This window comes from Schistocerca serialis, chromosome 9 (genome assembly GCF_023864345.2).
Source record: "Schistocerca serialis cubense isolate TAMUIC-IGC-003099 chromosome 9, iqSchSeri2.2, whole genome shotgun sequence".
Taxonomy (NCBI): domain Eukaryota; kingdom Metazoa; phylum Arthropoda; class Insecta; order Orthoptera; family Acrididae; genus Schistocerca; species Schistocerca serialis.
The window spans coordinates 145,567,240-145,592,235 of NC_064646.1; the positions used below are offsets into that span (position 1 = coordinate 145,567,240).

Below are 24,996 nucleotides of genomic sequence, written 5' to 3' on the forward strand. Positions count from 1 at the left end.
AAATTTTGACTTCCATGTATGTACAGCAATAAAGTCTATATCAGCAAAGTAAGTATCCTAAAGGAGGTTAACGTAAACTGTATAGATTAAATCACTCACTACACACCAGTAATTACACATTTATTTCCTAGCTTTGATCACCAAGAAAAACAACAGAGTAAATAAGTAATCTGAATACCACACTTTCACATAACCGAGCGAGGTGGTGCAGTGGTTAGCACACTGGACTCGCATTCGGAAGGACATCGGTTCAATCCCGCGTCCTGCCATCCTGATTTAGGTTATCCATGATTTCCCTAAATCTCTCCAGGCAAATGCCAGGATGGTTCCTTTGAAAGGGCATGGTCGACTTCCTTCCCCATCCTTCCCTAATCCGATGAGACCGATGACCTCAATGTTTGGTCTCTTCCCCCAAACAACCAACCAACCAACTTTCACATACACAAACTGATCATCACTAACTTATGGTATATCAATCAGTGTACTTCTCTCTGAAACTGCAGCAATATCTGTAAAATTCTATTATTTCTTTTCTTTTATGATAATTGTTCATATGGCATGCATGAAACTGTGAGGATTATCACAGTGCAACAATGAACTGCTCTGTAGACATTTGGTTGCGGTGGAATTGAGTGAACAGGAACTTCAAGTATTATGACAGTTAGGTGAGAAAACTTGGATTTCATGGTCGAGCAGCTGCTCATAAGCCACACCTCTCACCAGTAAATGCCAAACAATGCCTTGTTTGGTGTAAGGACCGTAAGCACTGGACGATTGAACAGTGGAAAAACATTGTGTGGAGTGACGAATCACAGTACACAATGTGGTGATCCGATGGTAGGGTGGGGTACAGTGAATGCCCGATGAATGTCATCTGCCAGCGTGTGTAGTGCCAACAGTAAAATTCGGAGGTGGTGGTATTATGGTGTGGTCATATTTTTCATTGAGGGGGCTTGTGCCCCTTGTTGTTTTGCATGGCACTATCACAGCACAGGCCTACATTGATGTTTTAAGCACCTTATTGCTTGAAGAGCAGTTCAGCGATGGAAATTGCATCTTTCAACATGATTGAGCACCAGTTTATAATACATGGCCTGTGGCAGAGTCGTTACATGACAATAACATCCCTGTAATGGGCTGGCCTGCACAGAGTCCTGACCTGAATCCTATAGAACACGTTTTGGATGTTTTGGCACACCAACTTCATGCCAGGCCTCACCGACCAACATTTATTCCTCTCCTCAGCGCAGCACTCTGTGAAGAATGGGCTGCCGTTCCCCAGGTAAACTTCCAGCACCTGATTGAACATATGCCTGCGAGAGTGGAAGCTGTCATCAAGGCTAAGGGTGGACCAACACCATATTGAATTCCAGCATTATAGATGGAAGGTGCCACGAACTTGTATGTCATTTTCAGCCAGGTGTCCAGATGCTTTCAATCATATAGTGTATATAAAGAGTGGAAAAGAGTAGGACACATTAACCAATGATATCACAATAATAACTCAAATTTTGAATTAGGAAATATTAAATATGGAGTCTCAAAATGTCGAGTACCTGGCTCATTTCTGTTCTTTACCTGAATAAATGACTTCCATGGGAGATTAGAGGATTCTTCAAAAAAGTTTTGTTTGCAGATGATATAAATACATTAGTAAAGGGCTCGAGTAAAAGAATAACACAGACAACCAAGATAATAGTGGAGCAGGCCTGCCATTGGCTCACAGTTTGTAAATTAAATCTTGATCTTACAAAATCGAATGCTTTGCAGTTACAAACAAATAAAATTGGCTTACAGGTATGAGAAACAGAGATCAGTATGCACTGCACACTAAATGAAACACTGTGTATCAACTTTCTAGGCTTCAGTTTTATCTTCTTTGCACTTAACAATGTCTCTCATTGTGTTAACATGTGGACGGAATGCTATCACAGTTTGCATATATTCACTCAACACTGCCCTATGGCAGGATCCTCTGGGTAAAAGCAGTTAAGGTAAAAAAATTATTCTGCAGCAATGTGCAGTATGAATATATACCAGTCATTGCTGTACTGCTTATTTACATTTCCAGTATATGTGTAACATTTCTACCTTTTCTCCATTGGTGTAAGTTGTATTTACATAAACATTCCACTGAAGATGACAGACTAAATGATCAGTTCACATTTGTCTTGTGCTCCTGTTTGTTTACTGTTAACTCCAGCAATTGGATGGGTTACCTTACCCTGGATACATCCACAGTGTGCTAGTACAGGAGAGTCAAAGTCAATTTCATGTTACAAAACTTTCTGACAGATGTCCCAAATTAGGACTTGAACCTGATACCTTCACCTATCAAGACAAGTGTTCCATTGATTGAGCTATCTAAGCATGACTCATGATCCACCATCATAGCTTTACTTGAACCAGTATTATTGTACCTCATCTCTGACCTTCTAAACTTCACCTCTCCTGCATACCTTACAGGACTAGCACTCATGAAAGAAAGGATATTGTGGAGATGCTGCTTAGCCCCAGCCTGGGAAATTGGTTCCAGAACAAATTTTCACTCTGCATTTTTAAATCAGTACACACTCCACTGCAAAGTGAAAATTCATTCTGGAAACAAACCACAGGCTGTTGGCTATCCATGTCTCTGCAGTATTCTTTCTTCCAGGGGGGCTAGTCCCTAAGGTATACACGAGAATTCCTCTGAAGTTTGAGAGATAAGAGATGAGGTACTGACCACCCAGTTATCAGTCAGGATGAATGGGCATAGGCAGAGGGTGTATACTTTCAACACACAATATCCTGTTGCAGAGCATGCTGTACAACATGACGGTCATGACCTCAGTGCCTGTTCCACGACAAGTACAGTCTACATTCTTCCCCCAGACAACACTTTCTCAGATCTCCGCAGGTGGGAACTAGCACTACAACATGTCCTCAGTTCTCGTCACCTACCTGGCCTTAATTTATATTAATTCCTTCTGTCTCAGCACTTATTCGCTGTAACTACTCCTTTCTTCATTCCATTTTAGTTTTTACCGTTTTCCATTTTCTGACTTGTCTATTTTTCGTCGTCCCTCCTACCACCTCTGTTACATACAATGCACTTAGCTTTTCACTCTTATTAACTCCTACATGTTGTTTTAGTAGTAATATCTGTCTTCCACCTTTAAGCTCTCAGGATTTCAAATCTCATTGAGTGCAATCCCCAACAATCAGTCTTTCCTTCTCATCCTGTCTGGTAAGTCTCCCCTGACCTGGGGTTCTGTGTGACTTTTCTGAACTGTACCCCTTTCCCTAAACCTCTCCAGTCCTTTTCCTTCACTCCTCTTCCTCCCCTTCAACTCTTCTACCAGAAGAAGGAGCCACTGGCTCCGAAAGCTTGTAAAAGTTATGTCCTTTTGTATGTGTGTTCCCCTGCCACCACTTGGTGAGTTGATTCTTTTATTGTCCATTTACATTATAATACCATTAACTGATTATTTGTCTGAGTGGTATGTTGCATGTGTGTGTGCGTGTTGAAGTGATCTAGAAAATATTCTCACACTCATCAATACTGGTTATTAGTATACCTTACAATAATTCCAACTGTGACTGCCTCCATCAATTTCTCACTTCCAAACTTTCTCCTCCACAACGGTATTTATGGAACATTGTGTGTCAATTAATTAATTAATTAAAAGGGAATAAAAATTATCAATGCTGTTCAAAATTTGTGCAGAAACTGGGTGTGCCTCTTGCTGGCTGGTCACGAATTCAGATCAACATCATGGTGAGGACCACACCATACATGCAGACTGTCAAATGTTTCAAAGATAGAACAATTTTACCTATTGCTTGGATTGAAATGGTAAGTAAAATTTGTACTTGTTCAGTAGATATGTTAACAATATTGTATTATATTATTTGTATGTTTTTGTTTAAAACAGCTACTTTGATAAAACTAGTAATTATATATGATGTGCAATTTTTCTCTGACATCAGTTTTTTTCATGTGTGCCATTTGTCCTTTTCTTCTGTAGAATAACAGTTAACATCTCCTACATTAATCACTGTATAGTACTACCTTTAACTGCAACATTTTCTGTACTGTTCCAAATTGCAGTTCACTAGCACTGAAATACCTGCTGCTATTATTACTAGTACTTCCATCATAGTTATATTCAGGGTAACTTACTAATACTTTCACTTTTACTATGACTGGACAATAATTAGCTTTTAGCAAATGTGAATGCACTACAGAATCCAGATCATATGAAGTGTCTGTCTTACTAATACTCCTAGTATAGTGACTGACTGATCTTTTTGCCTTATGTATTAACAGCTTCCTTTTCTTAAATACTGGACCAAGTAGCCATTTGGCTGAACTGGTTTTCTCTTGTTCCCGGTCCTTATTGTCCTTCCTTGTCCTGTGATGAAATGTTTGTACTGGTGTGCTGCTTGACACACTCCCTTCAGTTAAATCTCAGTATGTAACATGGCAGAGAAATAGACAATGGAAGAAGCACATAAGGGCAATAGCACAAAAGACAAATGGTTGACTTCAATTTACTGGGAAAGTTCTAGGAAAGTGTTGCTCATATATGAAGGAGACCACATATGGAACACAGGTGCAACCCATTCTTGAGCATAACTTGAGTGGTTGGAACCCCCAATGAATCAGATCAATGGGAGACATCAAAACCATTCAGAGGCATGCTGCTAGATTTGTTTTTGGTATGTTCAGTCAACTTGTGAATATTGCAGAAATGCTCAGTGAACTCAAATGAGAATTCATGGAAGGAAAATGACATTCATTTTGTGAAACACAGTTGAGCAAAATTTAGCTAACTAGCACTCGTAGCTAAAAGCAGACCAATTCTATTGCCACCAGCATACTTCCTGTGTAAAGACTGCAAAGAGAAGATAAGATAAATTGGGGCTAATACAGAAGCTTATGGACTGTTGTTTTTCCCTTTCTCCATTCACAAGTAGAACAGGAAATGGAATGGCTAGTAGTGAAAAAAGGTGCCCTCTAACATGTATTGTGTGGTGACTTATGGTGTAATGTGTAAATGTAGATATAGATGCTTGTTGCCCTTATAATCCAAAATGAACATCATCATGTCGTTACAACATCAAAATTCTCTCTAAACCTCATTATGTTGCAGGTATTTTGACCCCTCAGAAAATATTAGCAGGTAACTGTAAGGAACATGCGTAGAGTGCAATGTCATGATCATATTGTTCACGAGAATGAGAGAGAAGTGAGACAGTGAAACTGCAAGGTCTCCACCTCTTGTACAGCAGCAATAGACCACTGAACTGGACATTCACAGCAAACTAATGGCTCACCATCTAGAGTATTACATGCCCTGTTTCCTTAAGACATTTCATACAGATTTGTTCTTAACATGTCCATATAATTAACATTTATGTTTAATTTACAAATGTTTGAATAAAATTATGCAAAATCTTACTTGGAATTTGTAAGTACAAGAATCATCTTAAAATGATGTGCATATCTTAAAAACATAAAGAACAAAAGCTTTTTCCTAAAAACACGCCTAATATATACATCTATGTGAATCAGGTCGCTTAGCTGCCATAATAACCTGAACACCACTTGTATGAAACTCATATTTATTCTAAGTGCACAATTACATGTATACACACATAAACAAGCCTCGCGAGCGTCACAGGTCGAAACGTAAAAACCACTGCACAAAGGCACGTGCCAAGTCCCATGTCCTAAGAGCGTGTCAGTGTGCAGAGGTACCACTCTTCTCTATTCTGGTGGTCGACGACCGCCACAGAGGCCCCCCTTCCAGTGCGGAGAACGGTGAGAGGAGGTGATGTAGGTTGGTGTGGTGATCGGTCCATGGTGTTCAAACAGTGACAGGTACCGTTAGTAATCACGCCTATTACCTGCAGGACACACTGGGACTAGGTGGGGTAACACGCACCACATTAGAGGTAGGAATGTCACTGATCTGCAGGAAAATGCATCATTGTGGAGGTATCTGCGCCTCCGTGGAGTTCTTGTGGGTGTATCCAAGTGGTGCGGAAGCGTCCCCTGCTGCCTCCTGTGTGCGTGACAGTTCGGCTGACGTGGTGGTGATCAGCTGTTGCAGGCACGCATTTTCGGCACAAAGGTCGGTGATCTCGAGGTACTGGGTTGTCAGGCGTGACCGGGAGGCGGAGAGCTCTGTCGTGAGATGGGCGTGTTAGGCAGTCACGGTGGGCAAGGTATCACAGTGTGTGGCAGGGGGCAGGGGGCAGGGGGAAGGTGGCGAAAATCTCTGGTATCCTGTTGCCGGAAGCGTGATGCAGGAGGGCTGCTGCCTCGAGGTCTGGCGAGAGCCCGAAGTTGTGCAGGAAATCCATACCGATAACGGGGCAGTCGACATCCACGATGCAAAATGTTCAGGTGCAGCGTAAATCAGGCGAGAGATTTAGTTGGAGTTTGGCTGAACCATGGATGCAAATTGTAGAATTGTTGGCTGCTCACAGTGGCATGGCGGGCATCAATGTCGAAGATGTGGCGCTCGACTTAGGAATGACGCTAGCATCGGCGCCCGTGTCCACGAGGCAGTAGAGTGTGCTCATCCTGTCCTGGATGTACAGTCTGCCGGCATGGTGGGCAGTGTGGGTGGTCAGTCGATAAGGTTTTTGGTGCACTAAACTGCCGGTGTGAGCCGTGGCGCCTATTCTGACTCGCACTTCCCGTTTGGGTAGCTGCAGGGTGTGCGACAAGAATGTAGTGTCACTGAACGTGATATGATACTGGCATAGTGGGTATGCTGGGTGTTGTGCCTGAGCTGGTGAGCTGGCAACGTCACGTGGCATGTTCTGTTGCGCCCTCGTGGAGGTGGGCGGGGCAACCGGTCGAGGAACCGTAACAAGCACGGCTGTCTGGCCGCCAGGGGGCTCCATTGGCTGTTGCTGTGAGCTGTGCACCCAGCCTCTGCTGGCTGGCCAGTGAAATGTAGTAGATGTGTCACCAACATTTGGAGTGTCGGAAAAACAGGAGGACGTGACCTAGTGATTTTTTATGATGGAATACGCCTGGTCTGCCAGTCATAGTTTTTCCTCCAGAGCGGCGTTTTGGTAAGCCAATAGGTGTAGTTGGAGGTCTGGCGGTAATTTCACAAGTCACAACACCCAGAGTGCATGGTCTGGGAGTAGCTCCTTGCCCACCTGGGCCCTTAAATGATGCCAAAGTTGTGAAGGCGTACGGTCCCCTATTGACACGTCATGAATTATGTAGTGGATGGCTTCTGCTGGAGGGCATGATTAGCGCTCGATGATGCGAGCTCTGGTGATGGCATGTTTGTGCTGGCTTTGGTGGCGAGAGCAATAGGTCACTGACCAGGTCCAGTTCATCGTGGAGGTGGGTAATTAAACAAATGAAACGTGCGTCATCTCCCCACACTCCATGAATGTCCAGAATATTGCGCACTAACACAAACCATGATATAGTGTTGTCCTTCTGTAGTTGTGGCAGCTTTGGAAACCACCCTACCCTACAGGTGGCTGTTGTGGCATTGTCGGAAGATGGCGATGGGCGGGGGGTGGGGGGGGGGGGCAGCAGAGGCCCTGAAACTGGTATAGGTTTGACTGTCTGTACTGTAATGCAATTAGGCCTCTGACCACACGACACACATGGTGCAGGAGCAAACGCAGTAGGCGCGGGCATCGCAACGTAGTGGTATGCGCTTCGGGCGAAAGTACCTGGTTGTGTGTCAGGCTGGTATGTAACATATTCATATGGGATGTTGCTGAGCACTGTGGTGAGGGAAGTTCTTGTTTCACCTGCGGTATGAAGTCCGGAAACTGCCATGTGTTTGGATTCACTGCAACATGTGTGGGCCATAGTCCGTGGACTGTACTAGTGGGGTTATGTTTTGCACACGACTTTAACACTGTAGTCAGAGCCGTTGATGGCTGAATTACTGGCAATTCGTCCATGAATGAAATTATAGGCAAACTCATGGTGAGCTCCCAGTCACAAATCATGTGGTGGTTCATCAGTGTGTAACAGTGGCAGGAGGAAAGATGAAAAACGCGCGTACTGTGGTCGTATCGAAGAAGTCCGGGGTCACCACTATGGGAGTCGTGTCGCTTAGCTGCTGTAATAACCTGAACACCACTTGTATGAAACTCGTATTTATTCTAACTGCACAATTACACATATACACACATAAACAAGCCTCGCGAGCGTCACTGATTGAAATGCAAAAACCACTGCACAAAGGCACACGCCAAGACCCGTGTCCTAAGAGCGTGTCAGTGCACAGAGATACCACTCTGCTCTATTCCGGTGGTCGATGACGGCCACACGTCTATTACATAACATTGAATTGTGATAAAACTGAAACAGATAGACAGAATCACATCCATATATTAAATACATGATACCTCACATATAAAAATCTATAAATGAACTGTTCAATACGAATGACTGTATTATTTGCAACTAGTCTGTATTAATCAAGGAAATACTCATTTCAGTATGCTGCAAAACAGAATAGGTCAATGTAGTGAAGTAACACATAAACCCTGAGGCTCTAAAACGTGGCAGAGAAATTCTCAGCACTGTTCTCTTAACTCATGTTTGGCTTAGTCAAATCAAACTTGAGCTTTTGGTAGTAAAGAAGACCCAGTGAAAATAATTAAACATTTGACGTCCAATTAACTCAAAATCCCTTTCTGTACCAATACAGATTTTTACATCAATTTGCAATCTCTCAGAGGTAATTTGAATAAACTACAATACTGTCTGCTGTGTAGGACTGTCTGATGTGAAGTGCCTAAGTTCCATTCAGCAACTGATTATATCACTCTTCTGCAGTTTGTTTCACAGCTGGTTATCATTGCTAGTGGTAATATTATTGCGGCTTGTAACAGTGCTGCAGAACTCATGTCCCTTCCTGTTGCTGGCAGCAGCGGTGGCTCTTGGTTCATGTGATTTTGGATGTTTCCTACCTCAGTATCCACAGTGGCCAAAACTGCATCTTGGAGCTCAATACTGGTGCAAGTTACCCAGCGGGTATGGCAGCCAGAGCAGCATACAAGAACTGGATTTTTAGGTTGGAAATAATGCTGGGCAGTCAGTGATAGTTGCTGGCTGTCTTGCTGGAGTAAGCCAAGCACTGTCTATGATTGGGCATGGTTGGCACCCATGGAGTGACTTGGCTGGATTCTTCACCTCCTTCGGTGTTGTATGATAGATTCTTAAGGAGACTGTTAGCACTGTTGTACAATTTGCTTCCCACAACATGTGGACCATTTTTGAACCTTTTTTGTCTTTATAGTCTATAAACAATGTCTTTTATGAATCCCCACAAGAAAAAATCCAGAGGCATCAAGTCTGGTGAACAAGACTAGTCTCACCGTTCCCATTAGTGTTGTATTGCAAAACCATCGAATGGTGTTTCCATGTCAATGGCACATTAGATGGCTACACTGTATTTGGTGAATATTTACTATTTGCACAGTATATGAAAGAGAATTGTCAGAGCATGTACTTTGATAAGTGCCAAAGTGATAAGGAATACCACTCAATCCATGATAAGAAGATTTCAGCACTGCACTGATACCAATTGTAATCACGTCAAACACCTTCTGTGAATGGATGTCCATGCCACCTTTGTGACCTATATTGACCATCAAAGGCCTTACTGTTACACATCATTGGATTCATCCTGATAGATGCTATCAGAAAATAAGTACTAAACTATAGCATCCCATTTGAAAAAACAAAATTGACTTTCGTGTCTCTGAAGTGACTCCTCCTAGTAACAGTAAAATATTATGGCCCTCATTGTCCCTTACAACATTTGCCCCACAAACTTTTCAGCTACTATCATACTTCCAGAGTTATTCTAGGTGGCAATAGTTAGTGACTCACCCTGCATGTGCCAATACCTGCAGTGGAGAATATTCTGACCGCATTTGGCTAGTGTGACTTTGCATGTGTTGTTACCACCCGTATACACCACTGGAATAGCCCCATAAAGTCCACTTACAGGCATGCTCCAGGGTCCTGTGTTGATGACTAGAACTGAAACTGTTGATGGGGTGATGACTATGATGAAATATGAGTCTTGCAATGTGTGATCGTACTGACAGTGTACTTGTTCATATCGTGCCAGTACACATGACAGCAATAGTACATATTCGGTTCTGATGATTCCCCAATGACCCCACTGGAGTAGTGTTAAGAGTGCCAATTGGAGGGCCTATGGATTGTCTGTGTGGTTATGTTCAGTCACTGCAGAGAAGAGGAGAACTCTTTGACATACACAAAAATGACGGCATCTAAGGGGAGCAGGCTTTTGGTGTCCAATTATTTTCATTGGAGTCCTACAGACCAGATTTTTTGTAGAAGTTTATCTTCAGCCATTGCTTCCACTACTTACAAAGCTTTCAGTCAGTTTTCTGTGGGGACTATTTGGTGATTTGCACTCAGTATGAGAACAGATTGTGGAGAAGAGTCAAAGGCTTCATTTGGTCCCACTAGGAATCACAATAGGTAGGCTGCATTGGCATGGTGTACTGTGGATCGAGATGAAATTTTACATTGATAGCTACTGAGAAAGATATTCCAGCGCACAATTAAATGCTTTAGTCAAGGGCAAAGATTGTGAGAAGAGTTTTATGATCAGTAACTAATTTAAATGAAGTGCCAGACTCATATTCACGGAGTTTTTGAAAGCTGAAAATTCTAGATAGGACATCCTTCTCTATTTGTGATTAGTTAGTCTGAATCATTGATGGAGTTTTTCATACATAAATAATTGGTCACTCTGGTCTATCTAATGCACAATGAGATAGCTGCAAGCCAAACCCATTCTGAAACACATAAGTTGCAAGAACAAGGGTGAATAGGATTAGGTGAGATGCTTAAATCAAACAACATCTCAAAGCAGAAAAAGTGCACTACCTCCTTTAAATAACTGTATGAATAACGGAATGGCATACATCAATATAAATGACAAAGAGAGGAGTGAAGCATTTCTAATGACTGCAAAAAAGCACTGACCATTCCCATTTTCAAGAAGGGTTATCAGACCATGCACAAAATTGTAGACCTATATCTTGACGTCAGTTTGTTGCCCAATTTTTAAATATGTTTCACTCATTCATTATGAAATTTCTGAAGACTGAAAATCTCCTGTGTAGGAATCATTGTTGGTTCCAGAAATGATAGTAATGTGAAACCCATTCCACTCTCTTCATCCATATGCCCAGAAAGCAGTAGATGCTGTGTTCCTTGACCTCCAGAAGGCATTTGACAGCTCTGTACTGCTACCTAATGAAGAAAATATAAGAATACAAAATATCAGACCAACTGTGTGACTGGACTGAAGAATTTTTAGCAAACAGAGCACAGCCATCATTTTGAACAGAGAGAGATCTTCAGAAATTAAAGTAACTTTCAGTGTGCCCCCCACGACCATGTAATAAGAACATTACTTTTCAAGATACATGTAAATGATTTAGTAGATAACATCAGAAGTTCGATCAGGCTTTTCATGGATGATGCTGTTGTACACAGAGAACTTGAAATCCTATAAAATTATTGTGAAATGCAGGAAAACCTGCAAAGGATTGACACTTACTGCAGTGAATTGCACTTGACTCTCAACATAAACAAATGTAATGTATTGGGAATACATAAACAGAAAGCTCCTTTACTGTATGATTACAAGACTGCAGAACAAACACTGGAAGCAGTAATTCCAGGAAAAATCTAGGAGTATGCACATGGTGTGATTTGAAATGGAGCAGCCATACAAAAATTAATTTTGGGTAAAGTAGATACCAAACTGGGAATCATTGGTAGAATCATTAGGGAATGTAACCCATCAACAAAGCAAGTAGCGTACAAAACATTCATTACAGCAATCTTGAATACTCCTCATCATTCTGAGATATGCGCCAGATAGGATTGATAGAGGAAATAGAGAAGATCTCAAGGAGAGCAGCACATTTCATTACAGGCTCATTTAGTTAGTGCAAAAATACCTTGGAGAAGCTCAATCAACTCCAATGGCATACACAACAAGAGAGGCATTTGGCATCATGATAGGGTCTACTGTTAAAATTCCAAGAGTGCACATTCATAGAAGAGTCAACCAATGTGTTGCTTTCTCCTACATATACCCCACAAAAAGTCTGTGAAGATAAAATTAAAAAGATTTGATGTCACATGGAGTCTCACCAGCAATTGTTCTTTCCATGAACCATACACAACTGGAACAGGAAAAGGGGGAAATGACAGTGGTACACAAAGTACCCCCGATATACACCATAAGGTGACTTCCAGAATATAGATATACATTTACATGCAAAAAGCATGTTCATATTCTGAAGTACATTCAAAAAGATTGCCAACTTTGCAGAAATCTTTCTGTGGTGTTGAAAACTACACTGAGGTGACAAAACTCATGGGATACCTCCTAATATGATGTTGTATTGTGTTTTGCTCAGTGTAGTGCAGCACCTTGACACAGCATGGACTCAACAAGCCACTGGAGCTCTGCTGCAGAAATATTGAGCCATGCTGCCTCTAGCAAGTGAAAGTGTAACTGGTGCAGGATTTTGGGCATGAACTGACCTCTTGATTTTGTCCCATAAATGTATGGTTGTATGCATGTTGAGCAAATCATTCACTTGAATTCTCCAGAATGTTCTTCAAACCAATCATGAACAATTTTGGTCTGTGACATGACGCATTGTCACCCACAAAAATTCCATTGGTGTTTGGGAAAATGAAGTCAATGAATGGCTGCAAATGGCCTCCAAGCAGCCAGACATAACCATTTACTGTGAACGATAAGTTCAATTGAACAACATGACCTAGTCCATTCCATGTAAACACAGCTTGCACTGTTATGGAGCCCCCACCAGCATGCACAGTGCCTTTTTGACCCCTTGGGTCTGCTCCAAACTCGAACCCTACCATCAGGTTTTACCAACTGAAATCAGGACTCATCTGACCAGGTCACACTTTTCCAGTGATCCAGGTTCCAACCAATATAGTCACGAGCCTAAGAGAGGTGCTACAGGCAATGTGCTGTTAGCAAAGGCACTCACATCAGTCATTTGCTCCCATAGCCCATTAACACCAAATTTCAATGCACTCTCCTAATGGATGTATTTGTCATACATCCCGTATTGATTTCTGAGGTTGTTTCGCAAATAGCTGCTTGTTCGTTAGCACTGACACATCTACACAAATACCACTGCTCTCAATAATTACTTGAAGGCTATCGGCCACTGCTCTGTCCATAATGAAAGGTGGCACCTGAAATGTGGTATTCTAGGCATACCCTTGACACTGTGGATCACAGAATATTAAATTTTCTAATGATTTCCGAAATGGAATGTCCCAAGTGTTTAGCTCCAATTAACATTCTGCATTCAAAGTCTGTTAATTCCTGTCATGCAGCCACAATAACATTAGAAACCTTTCCACATGAATCACCTAAGTACAAATGATAGCTCTGTCAATGTACTGCCTTTTCATATCTTGTGTGCATGATATTACTGACATCTGTATACATGCATATCAGACTCTATGGTGTGGTAAGGTTGTGAATAACTTAAGTGTACATCTCTGCTGCCCACACACTGTCCTTGCCCATGAAATACCATACATATTCATCATCATGGCAGAAAAATGCGCTCTTCTGTGAATTGCAACACAGACCCAACTGTTGTAGCTGAGTGAGCACTCAGCACAGATTGCATAAATAGTTCTCTTAGTCTGTTTCTGTAACAAATAGATCATCCAATTTAAACAATTTTGCAATATTACACAAAAGGTAGAAAATAGCTAGCACAGATACTATTATTTTTTTTTTAATTTATAATGCCATTACTGGAAGATTGGCAATGGAGCAGTCAAATGCATTAAAGGAACCATGACAAAGATATTAAGGCCATTGTGTTGATGGACTACAAAGAACCATAAATGAAGTGTGACAGCTTTGTATGTGGCTAAAGCATACCACACACCAACATCTGGAACTGCTCATCTGTATTCTACCAATGAAATGGTACAAGGTAGGAGAGGGATGGAGCTTAGTTGTTTATATGTCTCCCTGTGATTATTGTGACAACTGATATGTATGTGCACCCATATCCACCCACAAAGAGCCCATCTTGTGTCATCTGGATGACATCAACTTGCACCAGTAATGGAGACCTTTCTACTGCTGGTGCTGGAGCACACAGGTTAAATACCTGGCCATTCACAAGTTGTAAAAGATGTCCAGTATTGGATGAAAGTTTTGTGGTCATGATGGTAGAAATGTGCAGGGTAGGGCAGGAAGGAAACTCCTGATGATGCTTGTGGGTCGGGCTGGTGAGGATGAGGAGAGCCTGATGCTGTAAAGGCATAGTCTGCAGGCAACAGGATCAACATCCAGGCTCACTTTGTCATTTCGAAAGCTTGCACAATGACTGGCATTGCTCCCCACTGAGACTGGTAATTTGAGGATGTCAGTTTGGATTTGCTAAATGGAGATGTCCTGAACCAGCCTGTCTCAGATGAGGATATCTTTATACAATTTGTCACAGTTACCCACCACATAAGTTAATTTTCAATACTGACTGATGTCTTGAAATTTGGTGGCCCATGGTAAGTATGACAGTACAGGTTGTTCAGTAATCTTGAGCTCTACCAATGCATGGTTGTTGTTTTTTTATAACATCAAGCCCCAGTAGATTGTCATATCCACAATTCTTGTGGATTTTTTTATGCTCCATAGCTGAGTGATCAGCACAACTGGCTGCCCTGTGGAGGACTTGGTTCAATTATTGATACTGCTAGGGTTTTCCTTGGTGGGAAGATTGGTACATGGTGCACTCAACTTTAAAAAACCAACTGAGGATCTACTCAACCAATTAGTAGTAGTTCCAAGGTCAAGAAACCCATCAGTAACCAGGAGAGTGCCGTGTCGATCATATTCCCCTCCATACCGCGTCCAATAATGCCACTGGCAGAGGATGGCATGGTTGTCAGTCAGGCCAGAAAATGGAACTTGACCTTTTGGGCAGTGGTTTGTCAAAGGTTTCATGGCCATGTTGTCACATAAAACTTAAGCAGATTTTAAGTTATTGAAAAACAAACAAGAACTTCCCATATTATTTGTTCATTATCATTCAGTACCAATAAAGACATACAGGATGAACCAAGTAATAATAAAACTAAACTCCGTCTGAACAGGCCATGAAGGCCCAATGGTATCAACCAGCCACTGTGTTATCCTCAGCCCACAGGCATCACCGGATGCAGATTTGTTTTGTTTGCTGATGATACAAACATTGCAATAAATAGCAAATCAAGTGTAGTTTTAGAAAGATTGGCTAATACAATATTTGTGTACATTAATCAGTGGTTCCTAGCCAATTCTTTGACACTAAACTTTGAAAAAACACACTAAATGCAGTTCAGAACTTGTAAGCGGTGTCCCACAAGTATATGCCTGACATACGATGACAAGCAGATAGAAGAAGTGGACAGTGTTAAATTCTTGGGGTTACAGCTTGATAATAAATTCAACTGGGAGGAGCACACCATAACTGCTGAACCATCTTAACAAATCTCTATTTGCAATGCAAATTGTGTCAGACATAAGGGATATAAAAATGAAAAAGCTGGCATACTATGCTTACTTTCATTCCATAATGTCATATGAGATTATTTTTTGGGATAATTCATCAAGCCAAGCTAAAGTTTTCTGGGCACAAAAACGAGCAGTAAGAGTTATTATATGTGGTGTGAACTCAAGAACATCCTGCAAAAGCCTGTTTAGGGGACTAAGGATACTAACTACTGCTTCTCAATATATTTATTCCTTAATGCAATTTGTCATTACAAATATATCACTTTTTCAAAGCAACAGCTCAATTCATGGAATCAATACTAGAAATAAGAATAATCTTCACAAGGATTTAAAGTCACTTGCTCTTGTACAAAAAGGTGTGCATTATTCAGGGACACATATTTTCAATAACTTGCCAGCAGCCATAAAAAGCTTAACAATCAATGAAATTCATTTTAAGAGAAGTCTAAAGGATTTATTGGTGGCCAACTCCTTCTAGTCCATTGATGAATTTCTCAGTAGAACCAACTGATTTGTGTGTGTGTGTGTGTGTGTGTGTGTGTCTGCACCATTTCAGTGCAGCAATGTGTTCATTGTAAATAAGTATTGTAGTAGTTCTATTACATGTTTATTACCTTATAAATAAAAAAAAACTTTTTTTTATTTTAAATTCAGTGCATTAGTGTTTGTAAAATGATTCTTTCATATAGTGTTCATTAAAAAAATGATCATTCCACTTGGGACCTGTGCTTATTTGTTTCAGTTGTATATATTTGTCATGTACTATTGTTTTTCTGACATGTTCTACATCCTGGAGGACCTCCTCACTATGGAGCAATTGGAATGAAAGTAAATCTAATCTAATATGGAGGGGCATTAGGTCAGCAAACCGCTCTCCCGGCCGTATGTCAATTTTCAAGACTAGAGCTGCTACTTCTCAATCAAGGAGCTCCTCAGTTTGCCGTACAAGGGTTGAGTGCACTCCACTTGCCAACAGCGCTCAGCAGACTGGATGGTCACCCATCCAAGTGCTAGCTCAGCCCAACAGCGCTTAACTTCGCTGATCTGATGGGAACCAGTGTTACCACTGCTGCAAGGCCGTTAGTCCAAGTAATAGTGGCCTGCAACATATTTACAATGAGATAGATGTAGAAATAACCCTTGTTAATGAACTTCACAGATGAGTCTGGAAATGGCAACCACTGACATTGATACAGCACTGTGTTAAATTTATCAAATGGTGAAATAAACATAGGAGCTTTGCCTGAGGGATGGCAGCAAAAACATTTTCAATGTTCTGCTGTAGCTCTACCAGTATGTGAGGATTATATGAATACACCTGACCTTTCAGTCTGCCCCACTGGTAAGAATCACAGGGAGAGAGATCAGGCAGTCAAGGTAGCCAGGAGATAGCACTGTCTCTGCTCATTGTCTCATCCTCATTGAACACTTCATGCACTCATGACAGTGTTGTCAAGGCAGGCTTGGTTGTTGCTATGTCCTGCTGAAAATATCCATAGAAACGTTCATAATCCGTGAGTTGATCTACATTTGGATTAAATAGCTTCTGGGGATACCAGTTAGCATTAACAGCTCAGTGAAAGAACTGTGTTATGATGGGAACACCAGAATTGCATACCAAACACCAATCCTGAGATTATGCAAATGCTCTTCAAATTATTGATGGGATTTTATGATACATAATGGCACATGTTCTGTGACTTTACATAGCCTGACTGGCTGAATCAAGACTCATCTGATGAAATGAAAGACTAGCTGTCAAAAAGTCATGGTGTCATTTCAATCAGAAACCACCAGCAGAACTCAGCAGGTGAGTTCTTCTGGATGCATTAAGTCATGCACGACAAAATATTTTATCATCAGTTCACCTGTTCATTAACAGGGATCAGTTCCTGATCAGTCCTACAAATATTTTCTGTGTCACTTTTATTTTGCCCAACCTTTATTAGTACACTTCTGTCAGGTATGGTCAGTGTTGCCATTATATGATTTAATAGAATTAAATTATCAAAATCAGTATGCTACTAACTGTCATAACAAATTGAACAGTCTCTAGAACTGTCTGTAACTGGCCACATTCATCTATGATGGATTAATGTGATGGCTCATGACATCATTCCTATGGCATCAAATAAGCCATATATCATAATTACAAAATATCTAACAAATCAAATGTATCTTTCTACAATTCCAAAAGTCACTGAAGGGCAATTTTTGGTATGATTCAGTGGATCAAAATAGTATTTTGGGCCCATCACAAATTGTTGGTTTTACTTGAATGCAAATTATGTTTAAATGATTAATGGAAAATCTCATATAAGATGTGAAACAAATACTAACAAAGAGATAGAGGGGCTGGCCAGTACTTACCTCAGCTCAGTACAGCCAATAGATACACATAAAACAGAACTGAAAATTTACATTCCTAGCTTTCGGAGCTTTGTTCCTTCATCAGGGAGGAGAGAGGGGAAAAAAGGGAAGAAGGGAAAGTGGATTCAGTTACTCACAACCCAGGTTATGAAGCAACAGGGAAAGGTAAACAGGGAGGGTAGCAAGGATGGAGGCATGCCTCCATCCTTGCTACCCTCCCTGTTTACCTTTCCCTGTTGCTTCATAACCTGGGTTGTGAGTAACTGAATCCACTTTCCCTTCTTCCCTTTTTTCCCCTCTCTCCTCCCTGATGAAGGAACAAAGCTCCGAAAGCTAGGAATGTAAATTTTCAGTTCTGTTTTATGTGTATCTATTGGCTGTACTGAGCTGAGGTAAGTACTGGCCAGCCCCTCTATCTCTTTGTTAGTATTTGTTGCAAATTATGTTTATAATATTTTGATTGGATTGTGTTGAATGGAGATAAAAGGGCTGAAAATATTAATGTTTTCATTAATGCACTGGGAGAAGACAACATTCCATTAGAACTACTGACAGCCTTGGGAGAGCCAGTCCTGACAAAACTCTACCATCTGGTGAGGAAGACGTATGAGACAGGTGAAATACCCTCAGACTTCAAGAAGAATATAATAATTTCAATCCCAAAGAAAGCAGGTGTTGACAGATGTGAAAATTACTGAACAATCAGTTTAATAAGCCACAGCTGCAAAATACTACTAACGCGAATTCTTTACAGATGAATGGAAAAACTAGTAGAAGCCGACCTCGGGGAAGATCAGTTTGGATTCCGTAGAAATACTGGAACACATGAGGCAACACTGACCCTATGACTTATCTTAGAAGCTAGATTAAGGAAAGGCAAACCTACATTTCTAGCATTTGTAGACTTAGAGAAAGCTTTTGACAATGTTGACTGGAACACTCTCTTTCAAATTCTGAAGGTGGCAGGAGTAAAATATAGGGAGCGAAAAGCTATTTACAATTTGTACAGAAAGCAGATAGCAGTTATAAGAGTCGAGGGACATGAAAGGGAAGCAGTGGTTGGGAAGGGAGTGAGACAGGGTTGTAGCCTTTCCCCAATGTTATTCAATCTGTATATTGAGCAAGCAGTGAAGGAAACAAAAGAAAAATTTGGAGTAGGTATTAAAATCCATGGAGAAGAAATAAAAACTTTGAGGTTTGCCAATGACATTGTAATTCTGTCAGAGACAGCAAAGGACTTGGAAGTTGAATGGAATGGATAGTGTCTTGAAGGGAGGATATAAGATGAACATCAACAAAAGCAAAACGAGGATAATGGAATGTAGTCGAATTAAGTCGGGTGATACTGAGGGAATTAGATTAGGAAATGAAACACTTAAAGTAGTAAAGGAGTTTTGTTATTTGGGGAGCAAAATAAGTGATGATGGTCGAAGTAGAGAGGATATAAAATGTAAACTGGCAATGGCAAGGAAAGCGTTTCTGAACAAGAGAAATTTGTTAACATCGAGTATTGGTTTAAGTGTCAGGAAGTCGTTTCTGAAAGTATTTGTATGGAGTGTAGCCATGTATGGATGTGAAACATGGACGATAAATAGTTTAGACAAGAAGAGAATAGAAGCTTTTGAAATGTGGTACTACAGAAGAATACTGAAGGTTAGATGGGTATATCACATAACTAATGAGGAGGTACTGAATGGGATTGGGGAGAAGAGAAATTTGTGGCACAACTTGACTAGAAGAAGGGATCGGTTGGTAGGACATGTTCTGAGGCATCAAAGGATCACCCATTTAGTATTGGAGGGCAGTGTGGAGGGTAAAAATCGTAGAGGGAGACCAAGAGATGAATACACTAAGCAGATTCAGAAGGATGTAGGTTGCAGTAGGTACTGGGAGATGAAGAATCTTGCACAGGATAGAGTAGCATGGAGAGCTGCAGCAAACCAGTCTCAGGACTGAAGACCACAACAACAACAATGCTTTATAAATATCATTTAGGACACTGTCACACATATGAAACAAACTATGTGTATTAAGATGTTTCAAACTTGTTCATTTTCCTGTAATACTTCAGAATGCTTTCAAATAAGCTGTTTAAAAGTAACTCAAGCAGTGCTCTCATATCATGCTTTGCAGGATTAATTCATGGAAGCTCATTTTCTCACATGATTTGGTGGATACTTGCAATTATGTTTCTTCATTATGTAGCTGGACTCAGGCCAAACAGTTACTGCTCATACCAGCGTTCATGGGACACCCAGTGTCAACAGAAAGCATCAGTTTGTTTCCCACTGCAAACAAAATTATTTTTAAATCAGAATTTTATGTGTCCATTCAATAGAGCAGTCCCAAATTAGTCTGGTCCAGTACTCATCTTATTGATATGTATTAAGAGAGAGAGAGTAAAACACTAAGAATAAACAGTACTCCAGCACCAACTGAGCAGTGCTACATGCTTGGTGGTAGCCATCACTGCTGGCCAGGACATTGCTGTCACTGCTGGAGTGCTCTTTATTCTTTGAGTTTTAGAGTCCTGTTAAGGCACACTGATGAAACAAATATCACAGTAGACTAATTTGGAACTGCTCTATCAAATAGGCACACATAATTCTGCTTCAATAAGCATTTTGTTTGTAACAGGAAAGAAACTGATACTTTCCATCAATACTAGTTGTCTCATGAAAGGTGTGTTGAGCACTATTCATTTGGACTGAGTTCAGCTACAGAATGCAAAAAAAAATTCCAGATATCTGCCGAAACACTTGAGAAAATGCACAAGATATATGTAAAAAATAAAATACACACATGTACTTACCCAATTACCTGCACCCCCCACTCCCCCACTACTGTTGCTGTTTGAGGGCCAGCTAGTGATATTCCAGAGTAAGTGATATTTCCAGCCCCAATTAATTGCACAGACATACTATGTATGAACTCCAGTCTTCATGGTTTCAATCAGATATTGAGATGGCGCAAGTGTGGGCTGCAATGAGGTGGGTGGGGCTAACCTGGGACAAGTCAACTGCTGCTATTCATGCAGATGTTGAAACAACTGCTGTAGTTTCAAATTTTATGCCACTGCATACTGTAGACTTACTTTCTGCAAAAAAAGTTCTCAAATCCTCTTCACCAATTTGCTGTGACCTAATGCAATTGATAAACATCCATCCAGGGACAACTAGCTTATTTTATGCTAGATATATATGCATATAAAAATGGATCCTTCTATCAAGAAAACGTGAGCACTATGACCTTGCTGTTTAGTGCCATCAGCCATAAATCATCATCATCATCATTATCACCAAGAAAACATCACATTATGTATTAAATAATGCAGTAGTTCTAGACAATAAATATTCTTGGGAATATTCAGGCAGCTATTTAAATCCATCACCAGTCATTAGTAACACTGTGGGTGAGGAGTTAGAGTCTGTCAGGCAAGTATACTTCTTATGAGCCCTGGTAATGCTTCCAAATTAATCACCTGCTGGTGAGTGCTGTGGGTGGAGTCAAAGCCCATGAGATGCAAGAGGGTGAAACAGCAGTGCTAAAGTTTGAGGGAGACACTGCAATGATAGCAGATTCCAGTGGCAGATGGCTGGTCCACTTTGGCAGGTTCCATGATGTGCACTGTCTTTGTTCCACTCTGTGGCCAGTCATATTGTCCTTCCATAGTTTGCTTTGGGGCAGTTAGAATGACTGGCCTTAGTGATATGTTCTTACCTCTGCACATGGTAGAGCTGTGGAATCACACTGTACATGTCATACACATCCAAAGCTGTCAGAAAAATAGGAGTATTAATGGGATGAAGAGTGGATGGAAGTGAGGGACAACAAGTTGCAGTTAGAGAAAGTAACTATTCAACCTTGATGTTCCTCCTTTCATGTGAATGTGGGGATATTGACATTAATTGTAACTAGTTGTTAGTATAGTGCACAGAAGTTATCTGCAGTGGCTGCTTATGCCTGTTAATGTATAACTTGACTTCTTCCACATCCATGAAGGATCCCCTTCCTGATGTGGTATACGGAGTACAGTCTGTGAATAAATTAAACTTCAATAGCAAACAGTAGCTTTGACATGTGTCTGTGTAGGAGATTGTATTTTAATGCTTGACTTTTCACTTGAGCTAAATGATTAACTAATATGTGGTATCTGTAGCATATACAATGTCTGTATTTGACCTTTAATGAAGAAATTGTCTAATAAACATTTGAATGTGCCAAAGTATGTGACACAAGTAACTGAGTGGACTCATTTTGTTTGCTGCACTAGATACAGCCATATTTCAATTCTTTCTAGGATTATATACACTTGTAGTCCTTGCATGCTGTTCCAGCACAGTCTTCTGTCTTCATCATCACCCACAGTATTGATCTCATTCCCTTAGCAACAACTAAAGAAGTCAAACCAGGGGCATCAAACTTTTTGTTACTCTTCTGGCAGCAAATTTTTCAATTTTTCCACTGGTGATGTTCACAATGAAAAATAACTCAAGATGAAGTAACTGATGAGTACAGCAACCTGATGGTTTCCAGGTTAAATGAGGTCTTGAAAATTTCACAAATAATATTACATTGCTTATTTGCCTGTGAGATGGCTGAAAAAATGTAGATACATTTATGTTAAATTTATCTCCCTCACTTCATTAACTGAAGTGGTATGATTTATATTCTCACCACTGCATGCTAGAAGGCTAGAAATGAGTGCAGAGTCTGAAACATGTCTTGTACTGTAAAGTAAATAAATATGTTGCATTGGAGATCCAAGAATGCTGTTATTCAATAACTACCACAGCAAAGTAATAAGGTTAGAACCATAAGTTGTGAAATTATATTTATTTGCATAATCATGTGGGTGAAGTATCCTACTCAAGGTAGAGTAACTTTCCCGTCATAACCAATGGCAATAGCTGCAGAGTCAGGAACAAAGGACATGTTGGAATAGTTTTTTGTTGGTCAACAAATGAGAAGAGTTCACAGAAAGACTTACTGTTTAGTAGAAATCATAACAGTGAGCTTTTGTTAAAAATAAATTTGTCCTTCTTTTGAAAAATTTGTTAGGGTAGTTACAATTTAATTCTTTTTGACAATGGAGCTTAATGGTACCTTACTAAATTGTGTTGCCAGGAAATGACATGCATGTAGGCCCATCAGCATTCTTTGTTTTAGAAGCAGTATTATGCCAAGGCATTAAATTAATTAAGAACCATCAGAAAAGGGGGGAACGTGAAAGTGAGATTTAATGTGCCTCATCAATACCAAATGTGCAGTATCAGAATGTAAGTCATTTTAAATGGGGCAGAATTGTGGGTCCTGAAGAATGGGGTTTGTCATACTGCTGCGTTTTAGTTCAGACAAGATCTGATGTTATGATTGTGATATTTGTGCAGTTCCAGTGGATACAATACAGCTGTATGTAGCAAAAAGCAGGTGCTAGAGATTACAATGTAGCCACAACATAGACTGGCCTCATCTTGGCCCATAGCCATAATAGTAGTTTTAGCAGCACTTACACACACACACACACACACACACACACACACACACACACTTTTATTATATATACTGCTTAATGAGATGGAATGTCCCTTATTGCAGTAATAATTAAATTTTCATTCATTTTATATTTATTATACATTGACATGAATGAATCTACAGTTAGTATTTTATTTTCGTCATACTACAATTAACTATCAAGCATATGTTACATATTAATCATCACTGTTGTTCACAGGGCCTAGATGATTTACCCAGTGACTTCCAAAGTTTGTTTGTACATGTGACGTATAGTGCTCGTGTGCTTCAACTCATTCTGCTGTATGGGCTGCCCACTTTAAGCCTGGTCTTCTTGTACCTGTTATGGCGACAACTGAGGCTGTGTAGGAGTAGTCAAATACTAGTGCCGACCAGCAGTGCATAATTTATTGTCAGTGTGTGAAACTCATTAATTTTAATCAAAGAGGGCTGTTAATATAATGGCAAAAAACTGGTTTATGTAAAGTTCAAATTATGATGCAGGTATATATTAGCAGTCATTCTGAAGATGCTTGCAGAGTATGGATTGTGAGCTACAAACTTGTACTCTGCATCTTGTTTCTTATGACACTATGTCTCAAACTATTCATGAACTGTTGTTTGCTTTATTTCAGTATTTTTCATGACATTGCATTTTTTGAAAATATTTTTGTCATTCTGTAAGTAACTTATAGGCAGTTATTTTGTAGTAATAACATACATGTCATTTAGATTCAAGTTCAGATAATTGCTCAATACATTTTTGTGTTGTAATATATATTTTTGAAATGTACAAACTATACGTTGTTTTTGTATTATACAAATCATATGTTGTGTCTTGTTATTGCTAAATGTATCTTTGTTGTGTTATTGCTGTGATTTGTACAAAGACTTCCATTGTTGTTTGTGTATGTCTCATGTTTCTTGTTACATTTCACTTCCCATTTAAGATGCCAAAAGCTGATGGCAGACTTATAGTGACAATACTGTGTTAAACCAAGCTTAAAACATATAGGTGCCTTTTTACAGTCTGTTCTTGTACAACAGACATAAGTTTTGCAAATTTTAAGCACTTAATACATCAGAAAATAAGGTTTTTACATACAAACTGAGATGTTTACATGCCAGATAATTCTTTTAGGGAGAATGAGAAATATTCCATAAGACAAATATTTATCTTTGTGACAAATCTACTGTATTGCTTTGGCTGGGCATCTTGTTGGTGACTGAAGAATAAAATGGCCCAAACACATTAACTTTTGTGAACTTCATTTGATCTCTTTCAATAGCAGATCCTGCCACATTTTACAGTACATTCACATTTTTATTGTGCACTTACTAATCAGAAACCAAATGCAGAGACATTAGATTTACTTTTGCAAAGATTACATCAACCACAGACAGACATTAGTTCTAAAAATATGGCCTCTAATGATATTACACAATTCATTATGGCACTAAAAAGTGTCAATTCCTCTGGTACAATGGCTATGATCCTAGCAGA

General features: G+C 40.1%; 1 protein-coding gene across 1 annotated transcript in view; it reads left to right on the forward strand.

Moving 5' to 3' along the window:
• LOC126419891 (lysosome membrane protein 2-like) overlaps positions 1 to 24,748 on the forward strand; it is a 217,926-nt gene extending 193,178 nt beyond the window's left edge. Inside the window, exons 9-10 of the mRNA XM_050087155.1 lie at positions 3,710 to 3,838; positions 23,713 to 24,748. Coding sequence (XP_049943112.1) covers positions 3,710 to 3,838; positions 23,713 to 23,898 — 315 coding nt within the window. The 3' untranslated portion in view covers positions 23,899 to 24,748. The remainder of the gene's footprint in view (positions 1 to 3,709; positions 3,839 to 23,712) is intronic.
• Positions 24,749 to 24,996: the final 248 nt, after the last annotated feature.